At 44.4% G+C, this 15,891-nt stretch overlaps 1 protein-coding gene across 4 annotated transcripts in view; it reads right to left on the minus strand.

Moving 5' to 3' along the window:
- LOC118388289 (voltage-dependent calcium channel subunit alpha-2/delta-2-like) overlaps positions 1 to 15,891 on the minus strand; it is a 407,521-nt gene that overhangs the window by 47,412 nt on the left and 344,218 nt on the right. For all 4 annotated transcript variants that reach the window (XM_052526555.1, XM_052526554.1, XM_052526556.1 and 1 more), the window contains 3 exons: positions 10,596 to 10,646; positions 9,709 to 9,808; positions 2,922 to 3,083 (listed from right to left, as the gene is read on the minus strand). In XM_052526555.1, coding sequence (XP_052382515.1) covers positions 2,922 to 3,083; positions 9,709 to 9,808; positions 10,596 to 10,646 — 313 coding nt within the window. The remainder of the gene's footprint in view (positions 1 to 2,921; positions 3,084 to 9,708; positions 9,809 to 10,595; positions 10,647 to 15,891) is intronic.

Genomic DNA, 15,891 nt, shown 5'->3' on the forward strand with positions numbered 1-15,891 from the left:
GCGTTGGTTAAATGTGTTCCATGGCCAGGTGTTGGTTAGATGTGTTCCGTGGCCAGGTGTTGGTTAAATGTGTTCCGTGGCCAGGTGTTGGTTAGATGTGTTCCGTGGCCAAGTGTTGGTTAGATGTGTTCCGTGGTCAGGTGTTGTTTAGATGTGTTCCGTGGCCAGGCATAAGTTAAATGTGTTCCGTGGCCATGTGTTGGTTAAATGTGTTCCGTGGCCAGGCGTTGGTTAAATGTGTTCTGTGGCCAGGTGTTGGTTAAATGTGTTCCGTGGCCAGGTGTTGGTTAAATGTGTTCCGTGGCCAGGCGTTGGTTAAATGTGTTCTGTGGCCAGGCGTTAGTTAAATGTGTTCTGTGGCCAGGCGTTGGTTAAATGCGTTCTGTGGCCAGGTGTTGGTTAAATGTGTTCCGTGGCCAGGCGTTGGTTAAATGTGTTCCATGGTCAGGCATTGGTTAAATGTGTTCCGTGGCCAGGTGTTGGTTAGATGTGTTCCATGCCAGGTATTGGTTAGATGTGTTCCGTTGCCAGGCATAAGTTAAATATGTTCCGTGGCCAGGCATAAGTTAAATGTGTTCCGTGGCCAGGTGTTGGTTAGATGTGTTCTGTGGCCAGGTGTTGGTTAAATGTGTTCCGTGGCCAGGTGTTGGTTAGATGTGTTCCGTGGCCAGGTGTTGGTTAAATGTGTTCCGTGGCCAGGTGTTGGTTAGATGTGTTCCGTGGCCAAGTGTTGGTTAGATGTGTTCCGTGGTCAGGTGTTGTTTAGATGTGTTCCGTGGCCAGGCATAAGTTAAATGTGTTCCGTGGCCAGGTGTTGGTTAAATGTGTTCCGTGGCCAGGCGTTGGTTAAATGTGTTCTGTGGCCAGGTGTTGGTTAAATGTGTTCCGTGGTCAGGCGTTGGGTAAATGTGTTCTGTGGCCAGGTGTTGGTTAAATGTGTTCCGTGGCCAGGTGTTGGTTAAATGTGTTCCATGGTCAGGCGTTGGTTAAATGTGTTCCATGGCCAGGTGTTGGTTAAATGTGTTCCATGGCCAGGTGTTGGTTAGATGTGTTCCGTGTCCAGGTGTTGGTTAGATGTGTTCCGTGGCCAAGTGTTGGTTAGATGTGTTCCGTGGCCAGGCATAAGGTAAATGTGTTCCGTGGCCAGGTGTTGGTTAAATGTGTTCCGTGGCCAGGCGTTGGTTAAATGTGTTCTGTGGCCAGGTGTTGGTTAAATGTGTTCCGTGGCCAGGTGTTGGTTTGATGTGTTCCGTGGCCAGGTGTTGGTTAAATGTGTTCTGTGGCCAGGCGTTGGTTAAATGTGTTCTGTGGCCAGGCGTTAGTTAAATGTGTTCTGTGGCCAGGCGTTGGTTAAATGCGTTCTGTGACAAGGTGTTGGTTAAATGTGTTCCGTGGCCAGGCGTTGGTTAAATGTGTTCCATGGTCAGGCGTTGGTTAAATGTGTTCCGTGGCCAGGTGTTGGTTAGATGTGTTCCATGCCAGGTGTTGGTTAGATGTGTTCCGTTGCCAGGCATAAGTTAAATATGTTCCGTGGCCAGGCATAAGTTAAATGTGTTCCGTGGCCAGGTGTTGGTTAGATGTGTTCTGTGGTCAGGCATAAGTTAAATGTGTTCCGTGGCCAGGTGTTGGTTAAATGTGTTCCATGGTCAGGCGTTGGTTAAATGTGTTCCATGGCCAGGTGTTGGTTAGATGTGTTCCGTGTCCAGGTGTTGGTTAAATGTGTTCCATGGCCAGGTGTTGGTTAAATGTGTTCTGTGGCCAGGTGTTGGTTAAATGTGTTCCGTGGCCAGGCATAAGTTAAATGTGTTCCGTGGCCAGGTGTTGGTTAAATGTGTTCCGTGGCCAGGCGTTTGTTAAATGTGTTCCGTGGCCAGGTGTTGGTTAAATGTGTTCTGTGGCCAGGTGTTGGTTAAATGTGTTCCGTGGCCAGGTGTTGGTTAAATGTGTTCCATGGTCAGGCGTTGGTTAAATGTGTTCCATGGCCAGGTATTGGTTGAATGTGTTCCGTGGCCAGGTGTTGGTTAAATGTGTTCCATGGCCAGTTGTTGGTTAGATGTGTTCCGTGGTCAGGTGTTGGTTAACTAGGCTGGGCTAGGCTGGGCTATAGGCTGGGCTATAGACTGGGCTATAGGCTGGGCTAGACTGGGCTAGGCTGGACTATAGGCTGGGCTAGGTTGGACTATAGGCTGGGCTAGGCTGGGGTATAGGTTGGGCTATAGACTGGGCTAGGCAAGGCTGGGCTATAGACTGGGCTGTAGGTTGGGTTGTAGGCTGGGCTAGGCAAGGCTGGGCTAGGCTGGGCTAGGCTGGGCTATAGGCTGGGCAATAGGCTGGTCTATGCTGGGCTAGACTGGGCTATAGGCTGGGTTGTAGGCTGGGCTAGGCAAGGCTGGGCGCTTGGCTTTGTGCCTCTCGGCCCACCAGAAGAATATAAAGTGTCTGTGGCTGATCTTTCTCTCATCAATCATCCCATCAGAGCCCATAAAGTAAGCCTCCTATAAAATATAGGAGTATAGAGAGCTGAGCTGAGGCATCACCTGTGTAGACAGACAGACAGACTTACAGCAATGCCTGCCTAGTTGCCTCCCTGCTGCACACACACACAGGGACCTCAGCTGTGCTGGCTAGCCCTAAACACCACCATCGCCATCATCCCACTGCAGTGGCAGTTCCTAATCCGACTGACCGACTAACTAGTGGCCCCTTTGCGCTCCATTCAGATGAGGCATAATCCTCTGATTGTCTAAAGAGTGGCTTGATAGCACAGGGTCAATTCCAATGTCAATTCCAATGTCAATTGGGATGTCAGTATGCTAATTAGCATGTCTTATACCATGGGCATTTCATGGAAGACCTAGCCTAACCTATCACCCTGAAATAACCCCAGAAGAGCGTGACTGACTGCCCGCTCTTAGTCTTACATTGAGTAGCTGTTCGAAGGCGAACTGGAAGCCAGACTTGTAGTCAGTGGTTCCTTTGGCTTGCATGTGCATGATAGACTCCTTGAAGATCTTCTTGTTTCTCATGTTGGCCTGGACCAAGGTCTTAAAACAGGGGACGACAGCATCAGCCTTCTCGTTAAACTGTGGGGGAGACAGATAACAATGAAGAATTGTCAATTTAATGAGTCTGGATGTGACCACGCTGCTCGCTCGTTGGCATTGAGGGCGACTCCATCTGCAGTGTGTTGGGATGAGGAGGGGGATGTGGGTTGCTCTGTGCCACTCTGGCAATAAACCTTGATAATTACAGCTTTCCATACAAAGAACAGGTGCACCTGGAATTCCAAAGCAAACCAAGAACAAACGAAAAACACCCAGCCAAGGTAATGTCATCTAGATCTCATCTCCTCTGATAAATTAAAATTAGTCTCGGGCTGTGTGTTTGTCTGTGTGTGTGTTTGTCTGTGTGTGTGTTTTTGACAGACAGAGAGGTAAACAGTGAGCAGTGTGTCTATATGTGATTAGCATCGAACAGCAATGCCTGTAATGTCAGGTTTTTAATGGTCTTTCTTCTTGAAAGTCAACTTTAAATTCTGTTGACATTTTGAAGACAGAATGATGGCATAAAATAGGTTCAACATTTGGTGCATGAAAATCTGAAATGTCCTTCTGTTTATACAGTTTGATATTTACAGTTTATTGGTAAAAAATGGAAAAATAACACAAACTATAATATTCCTTGTCACAGATTATGATCTCGTAACAAAATGACAAGAACACAATGTAATGGTTCCGTTGAAGGTTATACTGTATTGGAAAACAGAAGAGTTTGTTGAATCAGATTAAGATAGAAGAGTTGCATTACAAAACACTATATATCCTAGGTGAGACAACCACATATCACAGTCAAATATACAAGATACGAACATTCAATTCTGGCTAAAACAATGGATAAATTGTGTTTTGCAAACAAAAAATAAATGTTTGTACACATCTAAAATCTATGAATAAAAACATCAGAGAACAGTTTACACACATGAAGGTACCCATAATCAACCATTTCTGATGAGAAAACACAAATGTGAATAATTGGTGGATATAGCGTTTTGGAAATAAACGCTTCAGTAGTTGTGCTTGTAACAGGGCAGTGGAAGGCATTTCGGCCAGCAGTGTACCACCCTGCATACCACTTCTGGCTTGCTTCTGAAGCTAAGCAGGGTCGGTCTTGGGCAGTCCCTGGATTGGAGACCAGATGCTGCTGGAAGTGGTGTTGGAGGGCCAGTAGGAGGCACTCTTTCCTCTGGTCTAAAAAATATCCCAATGACCAAGGGCAGTGATTGACACTGCCCTGTGTAGGGTGCTGTCATTTGGATGGGTGGTTAAACTGGTGTCCTGACTCTCTGAGGGCATTAAAGGTCCCATGGCACTTATTGTAAGAGTAGGGGTGTTAACCCTGGTGTCCTGGCTGAATTCCCAATCTGGCCCTCAACCCATTCATGGTTACCTAATTAATCCCCAGTTTACAATTGGCTCTTTCCTCTCCCCTGTAACTGTTCCCCAGGTTGTTGCTGTAAATGAGAATGTGTTCTCAGTCAATTTATTTGGTAAATAATGAGAATATTTGACTGATCAAATGCAGAGTTTTTAATTACAATTGTATTACTGTAACCTCGTTCCCACCCAAATTATCACGCTAATTTCTGCCTCTTAGAGCTGGGATTTAGAAACATACACTGACTAAGACCACTGGATTATGGAGGATTAACCACCCAAGTCTCTAAACAGGGCTACCCCGCCAGTGTGTGTGTGTGGCGAGTGCGGGCGTGCAAATGCGTGCAAGTGTAGGCTACCCATGTATGCAGTGAGTCAGATAATGCAGCATTCAATGGAAAACCTAAGAAGCAAGGCAGGGAGACTGTTGGTGAGATAAAGACGGCACAATCACACATAGACTGGGGGTTGCAACATTGTTGGATTATAACCATGTGGGAAAGTTATCGTTTTTACAGTATATGTAGCTATGCATACATTCCTGCAAACCAGGAACATTCCCAGAACAGTGTAGGTATATTACAAGAGATAGGTTCCTAAAACACAAAATATGCTCAGTTGTGATGACATTCATACAATGTTTAAAGTAGGTTGCACAGGACATTCTGTTAATGTTGTAAGAATGGAATAAGTCAGTTTGTATGATGTTCATAGTATATTTGTTGAAGGTTTTACACAATACTCCATTGATGTTCACGCAATAAACATTTGACCTTGTCTTGGAGCTCCTCAGAACATTTCAAGAACATTTTATATTTATGTTTTACCACAACATTCTCAGCAGGCAAATGAAATCAGATTGGAATACATCCCCATTATGTTCTTCTCCACATTTCCTGGCAATTCTCATTTGAGGACTGTACTGTCGGTCATTTAGAGACACATGGCATTTTCGTTTCATTCTAAGGACATTTGAACAGCATTTAATCATACAAACACAAACAATATTTTACTATATAAAAATACTTTGTGTAAAAATGTACTATTCAACTTTGAGAAACACACCCAATATAATTTCTACGTTGGAGACGCTTAATATGTTCCCCCTGGCTTATTTTTCATGATCCTAGATCAGCACTCATAGTCTTGGATACCTGGTAAACATGGACCCAGAGGTACGCAGCATATAAAGAGGAAGAGGGGAAGTGATGGTGACTAACCCAGTTAACCGTTAGTTATGTCTAAGAAGGTTTAAAAGGAAGCATGGAATTCCTGATTGACCATACAGCCATGGCTATATTTCATTTACATTTATTTATTGAACTAAGCAAGTCAGTTAAGAACAAATTCTTATTTACAATGACAGCCTAGGAAGTGGATTAACTGCCTTGTTCAGGGGCAGAAGAACAGATTTTTACCTTGTCAGCTCAGAGATTCAATCAAGCAACCTTTCGGTCACTGGCCAAATGCTCTACCCACTAGGCTACCTGCCACCCCATATTTATATACTGATAAAATAAGACATAAGAGCACTTCCCAGGTGACGCAGAGGTGACCTGGTTTGGGAACCAAACCGTGCAGGTTCAAACCCACATGGGCAGATTGTCAACATATGAATTGTAAAACATATGTGTCACGCCTTGGTCTTAGTATTTTGTGTTTTCTTTCTTTATTTGGTCAGGCCAGGGTGTGACATGGGTTTATTTTGTGGTGTGTTTTTGTATTGGGGTTTTAGTAGGTATTGGGATTGTGGCTGAGTAGGGTTGTCTAGGAAAGTCTATGGTTGCCTGAGGCGTTCTTAATCAGAGGCAGGTGATTATCGTTGTCTCTGATTGGGAACCATATTTAGGCAGCCATATTCTTTGAGTGTTTGGTGGGTGATTGTTCCTGTCTCTGTGTTAGTTGTCACCAGATAGGCTGTATAGGTTTTCACATTCCGTTTGTGGTTTTTCTTCTTTAAAGATGTATCGAACTAACCACGCTGCATTTTGGTCTGACTCTCCTTCACCACAAGAAAGCCGTTACAATATGGTTGTATTTGTTGGATTGAATGCTGTTCACATGTCCAGTGAAGGAAAATAACATTCCAGGTGTGCCTTGTTCATTCGTGGCATTTCTTTCCTTCTTCTGCATTTGAGCCAGTCAGTTGTGTTATGACAAGGTAGTGGTGGTATACAGAAGATAGCCCTATTAGGTAAAAGACCGAGTGCTATGATGAAACTGGCTCTCATAAGGACCGCCAGGGGAAAGGAATATCCAGAGTTACGTCTGCTGCAGAGGATAAGTTCATTAGAGTTAACTGCACCTCAGATTGCAAGATTAATGGGAAGCTGGTTGAGAGAATGCCGTGGTGGCTACCTTGAAGAATCACAAATATAAAATATATTTGGATTTGTTTAACACTTTTTTGGTTACTACATGATTCCATATGTGTTATTTCCTAGTTTTGATGTCTTCACTACTGTTTTACAATGTCAAATGGTAAAAATAAAGAAAATCCCTTGACTGGTACTGCAGTATTTTGTAAATTTTCTGAAGACCTCCCATGACAAGGTCAAATGTATATTGTGTGAATATGAATGGAATATTATGTTAAACCTAAATCAAATATGGTGCTCTCATGCATGGTTCATAAAACTCACTTATTTCATTCTTACAACATTAAATCAAATCGAATCCACTCAAATTGTATTTGTCACTCGCAGCGAATACAACAGGTGTAGACATTACCATGAAATGCTTACTTACAAGTCCTTTCCCAACAATACAGAGTTAAAAGGTAATAACAATTAGAACCATTTAAAAAGGGAAATAGTAACACAAAAGAACAATAACAAAGCTATATACAAAGAGTCAATGTGTGTTTTGTGTGTTGAGTATATGTAGTGTGTGTTTATGTGTGTGGGTAGAGTCCAGTGAGTGTGTGGGTAGAGTCCAGTGAGTGTGCATAGAGCCAGTGCAAGAGAGTCAGTGCAGAAAAAGGGGGTCCATACAAATAGTCTTGGTAGCCATTTGATTAACTGTTCAGCAGTCTAATGACTTTGGGGTAAAAGCTGTTCAGGAGCCTTTTGGTCCCTACTTGGCACTCCGGTACCGCTTGCGAGAGAACAGTCTATGACTTGGTTGGCTGCAGTCTTTGACAATTGTTAGGGCCTTCATCTGACACCACCTGGTATATAGGTCCTGGATGTCAGGGGGCTCAGCCCCAGTGATGATGTGCTGGGCCGTACACACTACTCTCTGTAACACCTTACGGTCGGATGCCAAGCAGTTTCCATACCAAGCGGTGATACAGCCAGTCGAGATGCTCTCAATTGTGCAGCTATAGAACTGATTGAGGATCTGAGGGCCAGGCCAAATCTTTTCAGCCCCCTGGGGAAGAGGCATTGTCGTGCCTTCTTCACAACCGTGTAGGTTTATTTGGACCATGATAGGTCCTTAGTGATGTGGACACGAGGAACTTGAAGCTCTCGACCCACTTCACTACAGCTCTGTCGATGTGGATGAGGGTGTGCTCGGCCCTCCATTTCATGTAGGCCACAATCAGTTCCTTTGTCTTGCTGACGTTGAGGGAGTCATGCACGGTCACCCACACAGTCGTGGGGAACAGGGAGTACAGGAGGGGACTAAGCACTCACTACCGAAGGGCCACTGTGTTGAGGGTCAGCGTGGCAGATGTGTTGTTGCCTACCCTCACAACCTGGGGGACGGTGCGTCAAGAAGTCCAGGATCCAGTTGCAGAGGGAGGTGTTTAGTCCCAGGGTCCTTAGCTTAATGATGAGCTTGGAGGGCACTATGGTGTTGAATGCTGAGCTGTAGTCAATGAACAGCATTTTCTGACATAGGTGTTCCTTTTGTCCAAGTGGGAAAGGGCAGTGTGGTCTGCAATAGAGATTGGGTCATGGAATGGGACCATAGTGTATGGGATGATGTTGATGTGAGCCTTTCAAAGCATTTCATGGCTACAGATGTGAGTGCTACGGGGCGATAGTCATTTAGACCGGTTACCTTGGGATCTTGGGCACTATGGTGGTCTGCTTGAAAAATGTAGGCATTACAGACTGGGTCAGGGAGAGGTTGAATGTCAGTGAAGACACTTGAGTAGACGTCCTTGTAATCCGTCCGGCCCTGCGGCCTTGTAAATGTTAACCTGTTTAAAGGTCTTACTCATATCGGTTATTCTGGGAACGTTCTTGCAACATAAAAGGAATATTTTGTGCACCCTGATACAAACATTATCTGACTGTCAGTTTGGACAGTTAGTGTTTTGGGAACCTATCTGACATATGGAATTGATTTGACATGGTCATATTATGGATCATTTACATATTGATTTAGAATTTTAGCTATGACAAAATATATAAACAAACTATTTAATTAAATATTTGTTTTGGCCTTTACTACTAAAGCCCATAGGAACACATTGAATAACATTCAGAAATGGCAAAAAGAACAGTCAAAAAATGTATTATAAGAAACAAGGTTTCGAAGTGTCTGTCCTTTATTACTTTGATAACATTTCTTAAGACCTGCTTAAAACACATTAATAATGGTCTATATTCAATTAATTTATTCAAATAGACGTCCACCCACCTCGGCCCATGTCTACTCCCACTCGGCATGTTCACGGGAGATATAAAAGGCTGATCCCGGCAAGAACGTGGCAATAATGGGACCGTATGGATTGGATTCTAAAAAACATTGGCAGATGTATTGTTCCCACAATCTAAAGAAACTTTCGGGGAACCTTTAAAGAACGTGTTAAATATGTTCTGGGAACGTCAGGTGAATGTTTTTTGTATCCTAAAAGAAACCTTGTAGAATCATCCACACAACTGGACAGTTTTTGTGCTTTGGGAACATATTGTTTGTGATGTCCCCACACTGTTCTCAATAGACTGTTCTCACAACCTAATGAACCTTTAAAGAACAGATTAAATGTGTTCTGGGAATGTAACATCAGGTGAATGATTATCACAACAACAGGGTCCAGTTTTTGTGTTATGAGAACATTTGCAGCGACCTAACGTATGTTCTGGGAACTTTTTGGTTTGCTGGGATGTGACTATGTGATAGGAACCTGAGTGAACGTTTGCTCATGACCACATCACCATACCCATATAATGTGTTTATACTGCATTGGAGGTGTTAACCATGTTATTACATTTCGCATATTGAAGAGAAACCAGACCTTTATCAGAGATTGATTGAAATTCACAATGTACAGTATGACAGAAGCGTTCTATTCATCACCTTATCAGCGGAGGATACTCACCCTGGCTACATTCACATAGTCGTCATCTGACAGAGTGTCTAGCATCTCCATGACCGACGTCTTCATCAGTTTCAGAGTGAGTCCACTGACACTGCCACTCCTACAGGCACAACGCAACACACAACCGTCAGCGCATTGAGCCATACAGTTCAACCTAAACGGCTCCATCTTAAAACCTCATCCAGACAATATGGTACAGCCACAGGAGGTTCTACAGTGACGGCCCCTTTGCTTCTGTATACTGTGATGAGTGTTTATAGGTTGGCGGTCTGGCAAGAGGACACATCCATCCTCTCATTCCTCTCATGACCCAATCACAGTCGATTTCGTCATGCATTCACAATGATCATCTTCATATTGTACCTCTTAGACATGTATATAATAGCAAAAGATATGTGGAGATTATTATGATTGAGAGGGAACTCTCAATTCTCTGTAAACCAACAGGTGGCACTAGAGACCTTTACTGTTCCTGCTAAAATGCCACTGGTGGGGGTGAGGGAGGACATGAGAGAGCAGAGAGGACAGGAGGGGGGAGAGAGGACAGTAGGGAGGAGATAGGGAAAAGGAGGGGGGAGAGGGAGAAGGAGGAAGGAGAGAGGGAGGAGGTGGGAGGAGAGAGGGAAAAGGAGGAAGGAGAGAGGGAGGAGGAGTAGGGAGGAGAGGGAGGGAGGGAGGGGTAGAGAGGAGAGAGGGAGGAGGAGGGAGGAGAGAGGGAGAAGGAGGGGGAGGGAGGAGGAGGAGGAAGGAGAGAGAGGGAGGAGGGAGGAGAAATGGAGAAGGAGGGAGGAGAGAGGGAGGGAGAAGGAGGGAAGAGAAATGGGAAGGAGAGAAATGAGAGAAGGAGAAGGAAACCTTGACGAAGAAAGACTAAACTAGATACTCACACGTCCACGATGATGATCATGTCCTTGGGAGATGATGCCCCTTGGATGTACCTGTTTCAAAAAGAAAAAGGGGTTTAACAAGTTATATTCATCTTCACTGCGTAGAACTGAACTGGTAGATTTAAACTGGATTCAAGGTTACAATAAGCTGAGCTATGTTAATATGTAGCAACCTGTTCACAGCATATTTAATGCTTTCAAGAGCTGTGTCTAAATGGATTCTAAGCTTTGTTGAGACAAGCTTGAATGGAGTCCCGGCTTAGCTAAGGTTCATTTAAGAAAAAGCTATGTTTGCATGGATTCAAAGCTTTGTTGAGCAACCTATACAGATGTTAGATCTTAATTTGATCACTCGGTTGCAGGATAACTTTTCTGCAATGCAGGAAATGTAGAAATTGTAGTGTATTTTAGGTTTAAAAATGCTTCTGAAGTTTGTAATTTCCATTTTGAAATTTCAGATTAGATTTTCCCTTACAAAAAATGTATCAACCCCTACAAAAATGTCCATTCATTATAATCCACATAATAATTCACATTTACTGCTACTGCAGGATAATTTTCCTGCTGTAGCAAATTGGCTCAAATGAAGATCCTACATCTGTACGTGTATATCTGGAGTCTGAGTAACCTGAGTCTTCTTTATGCAGACTTTGTCTCAGCTGTTTTAAATGTATTTAGTTTTAGTCTAAGCTATAGAGATTTCGGCCATGTTTCTAAGCAGGCTGAGTCGGGCTGGCCTGTGTTTCGGGAGTCTGAGCTGAGCTAAGCGCTGTCTGTCTATCAGTAAAATAAGATTTGTACTGCTCTATTCCCCTGATGATGTCAAACACATTATTTACTATGTCAGCGAGAGACACAAGCTGCTTAACACCATTATGCTACAGTTTCAAAGCTACTCCCAAAATAGGGCAGCATTGGGTGTGAGTATGTGTGTGTGTCAGCCATGATGGTGCAAGGCGGGTCTGTGGGAAAGCAGAAACACAGTAGGACACAGAACCAGGGATGCTAGGCACTTTGCTGTCCTGGAAAAGCCACAAGCACAAACGTCTGTCCACTGCTGATAGAGGCTGACATATAGAGGCAAATTAGAATGCACTCATTCCCTTCCAACTGCAATTAAAATCACATTTTACCTGACACAAATGGAACAGAGATTGATGTAACATTTTCCATAGTTTGGAGGGGGGTTAAAATGCTAACGTTGAGTTAGTTTGGCATGTTGAGGAGCAAGCAGAGCAGACCGAGTAGTTAGTGGCCGACTTTAAGCAGAGGCAGAGGCAGACCAATAATCAGGGGTCTCTTTCTGCTGATTATCAGCGGTTCTGCTGTGTGTGGAGGCAGGCCAGCTGCCTGTGAGCCAGTGAGGCGCTTTTCTTAAGCTGGGCCAAGCCGATACGGAGGAAAAGAAGAACTGAGTCCCTGTTGGCCTTGCTGCTGCTCCCACAAGCCCTAGCCCAGTACTTCACTGGCAGACTCCACGTCATCACTCCAACCTGCACACTGACCCCTGACCTCTGTTACACTGCTGTCCCTCAGCACTGCTTTGGCACCAAATCCCAGCTTCAAACACAACCAGGGCCTCACTCTCTTGAAACCCCTTCTGAAACCCTAGGACAGAACACAGTCAGGCCAGCCACCAGTACCACCGCCACCGCTGACACTTAAAAGGTTGATTAACCGAGCATGCCCAGAATGGGCAGAAGTGTGTGGGGGAGGGGTGCACTCCAATTAATTTCAATAATAGAGAACGCCACATCAAAGGTAGAACTTTCACAGCTCTCCACCACTGTGTGCCATTCAGAATAAGGTTTGGAACTATGAAGCGTATTGGCATGACATCAATTTAATGATGGAAATCTTAATTTGATAGAGAGAGTGTGCATGGAGAGCGAGAAGGGGAGAGAGACGGAGAGAGAGCTAGACTGCACGCAGTGATGACTTCATTCTGTGGGTAGATGGAGTTGTGAAAGTGGTCATTGATGCAGCACCCAAACCCAGTCAGAATGTCTGAAGAAGGGCGCTTCGGTGAAGGCCCTAAACCGTAGCAACACCAACAGAGTGGCTGGAGGATTTCATTAAATACTCCAGCTAGACTCTTTATCACAGTGGACTCTAGTGCTTTAATACAGCTGTAGTTATTCATGGGTTAAATGTTAATAACAGGGCACAGCAGACTTCCATTACTGGTTGAACCTCAGCTGTACCACAGTCACATAACATAGTGAAATGCTAAGCTATCATTAACTCCCCATATGTCTTAGGGGAAAACAATGTCACTTTTATACAGACTATTTCTCTTAGGGGTTTGAGTAAAGCACAGAGACAAGAGAGGACAGGGTGGGATCACTTGCAACAGAAGTTATACTGCTGCCATGACTGATCTTTCCACAGATTGTCTTGCTGCATCTGACTGTGGCACCTCTCTCTCTCTCTCTCTCTCTCTCTCTCTCTCTCTCTCTCTCTCTCTCTCTCTCTCTCTCTCTCTCTCTCTCTCTCTCTCTCTCAAGCAAGTGTGGGGGAGAGTGGAGTGGAGTAGAATGGGTTGGAGGGGGCTATTTTTCAATCTCCAGGCTGATAGTAGTTCCACGGTATGACTGATAAACCATCATGGATTGAAGCTGATAGTAATATGACTGTTACGTCTGATCTTTCATATTTTCCTTATGGATCCAGATGTGTTTTTTCTGCATGGGTTCCATTCTGTAATTACCTCTTGGCTCCTGCTCCCTGATGCCATTCTTTCCCTGTCATTACCCAGTCTCCTGCATGCCAGGGCCAGGTAAGGACCAAATGGACCTGGCTAGTGCTGAACTGAGCCCAGGCACTCACCCATCCCTGCCGTTCCCTGCCCTCCATCCACCATCAGCTATACAGCCATCAGCCATGCCCCTGCAACACACCCTCACTCAGAACCTCTCTCTCTCTCTCTCTCGTTCACGTTCTTTATTTAATGCTAATTACTCTACATCATCTAATAACACTATACTACTTAATGACAGTCACTCTCTGCAGCTCAGCGTTCAACACCATAGTGCCCTCAAAGCTCATAACTAAGCTAAGGACCCTGAGACTAAACACCTCCCTCTGCAACTGGATCCTGGACTTCCTGACGCGCAGCCCCCAGGTGGTAAGAGAAGGTAACAACACATCCGCCACGCTGATCCTCAACACGGGGGCCCCTCAGAGGTGGTTGCTCAGTCCCATCCTGTACTCCCTGTTCACTCATGACTGCACGGCCAGGCACGGCTGGCCGTTGACACAACCGTGTTAGGCCTGATCACCGACAACGACGAGACAGCCTATAGGAAGGAGGTCAGAGACCTGGCCGTGTGGTACCAGGACAACAACTCCCCCACAACATGATTAAGACAAAGGAGATGATTGTGGACTACAGGAAAAGGAGGACCGAGTACGCCCCCACTCTCATCAAAGGGACTGCAGGTTGAGAGCTTCAAGATCCTTGGTGTCCACATCACCATCAAACTAACATGGTCCAAGCACACCAAGGCACTCGTGAAGAGGGTACGACAAAACCTATTCCCCTTCAGGAGACAGAAAATATTTCTCTTGGGTCCTCATATCCTCAAAAGGTTCTACAGCTGCACCATCGAGAGCATCCTGACGGGTTGCATCACTGCCTGGTATGGAAACTGCTCGGCCTCCAACCACAAAACACTACAGAGGGTAGTGCGTACGGCCCAGTACATCACTGGGGCCAAGATTCCTGCCATCCAGGACCTATATACCAGGCGGTGTCAGACAAAGGCCTTAAAAATTGTCAAGGACTCCAGCCACCCTAGTCATACACTGCTATCTCTGCTACCGCACGGCAAGCGGTACCGGAGCGCCAAGTCTAGGTCCAACAGGCTTCTAAACAGCTTCTACCCCTAAGCAATAAGACTCCTGAACATCTAATCAAATGGCTACCCAGACGATTTGCATTGCGCCCCCTCTTTTATGCTGCTGCTACGCTCTGTTATTATCTATGCATAGTCACTTTAATAACTCTACCTACAGTAAATGTACGTACATATTACCTCAATTATTCGACTAACCGGTGTCCCCGCACATTGACTCTGTACCGGTACCCCCTTGATTTGAAGTGGTCACACAATGATTACTATATGTAGGCCTATGTTTTGACCAATGTTTCAAGCAATGCTTATAAGCTAATGAAAGTAAACACTATTCAGCCACTCACCGTGTAAATATTTGTTTGCATGACAACATAAAACAGTTAAAATGATTTGTTTGAGCGGCAGGTCTCAAGGCAAGGGAGAGGGTACGGCACTAAATGAGAACAGATTAAAGCTGCGAAATCTGTACCAAACCCCCTCCCCTCCCCAACACATTACACAACCAATAGAACACAATGACTTTCTGCGTGGCTGTGATTGTATTTCTGTCCCTTCGTGGCAGTCTGGTAAAAGAGTCTCATTGGAATTCATGAAATAGTTTTCTCACGGCGTAGCACTGTAAAATCAATATATGAACTGTGCCGGGGGGCTAACACTGTCAGGAGATTGTGTTTATGGACCCTGACCCGTTTCTCTGAGTGGCGTGCATTACATTTGAACCGGGGGAATTATCTCCGTACGTTTCAGATGATACACGATGATATAACACTATACATGGAGTGGCCCAGGTTGATCTTATTCTGGAATCTAGTACGTGTGCAGGCGTATGGCTGTATGTGTAATTGTGAGTGTATGTGTGCATGAGCGCATGTTTCTATAAATATCTCTTTATGTGTGTTTCTGAACATATATATTGTACTGTATGTATAGAGTACATGTATACGAATCTATGGGTGCAGTCTTGTATGTACATCCTGTGAGTGTGTGGATACTAACAGGGTATGTTTGAGCTGTGTGTGTCTGTGTGTGTGCGTGTATGTGTTTTGTGATGATGGGCTTAGTGCTCATGTGGATGTGGCTGCCAAATGAAGATTAAATTAAGATAAAAATATAGGACGATGTGGCCTAGAGAGCCTGCAGGAAAAAGAGATGTTGTCTTCCTTTTATTTATTATACTTTTTTTGGTTGATTACTTGAGGGGTTGATACCAAGAGTCACATTCCATATTTCATGTTATGCCCATAGTATGAAACATTATAAATAATTTATATGTTACAGGATTTTTTTTAAAATCAGGAAACAAGACAACATTTGAATTCAGACAATCAAACAGTAGCTATAAAGTTTACTACTATAAACCTAAACTGATTGATTTACAGGTTTGGGTTGAGTTACTGTCACTTGTTGCATGCTTTATGGGGCCAAGTTCACCATTTCCA

The sequence above is a fragment of the Oncorhynchus keta genome, chromosome 10, assembly GCF_023373465.1.
Source record: "Oncorhynchus keta strain PuntledgeMale-10-30-2019 chromosome 10, Oket_V2, whole genome shotgun sequence".
NCBI classification, from domain to species: domain Eukaryota; kingdom Metazoa; phylum Chordata; class Actinopteri; order Salmoniformes; family Salmonidae; genus Oncorhynchus; species Oncorhynchus keta.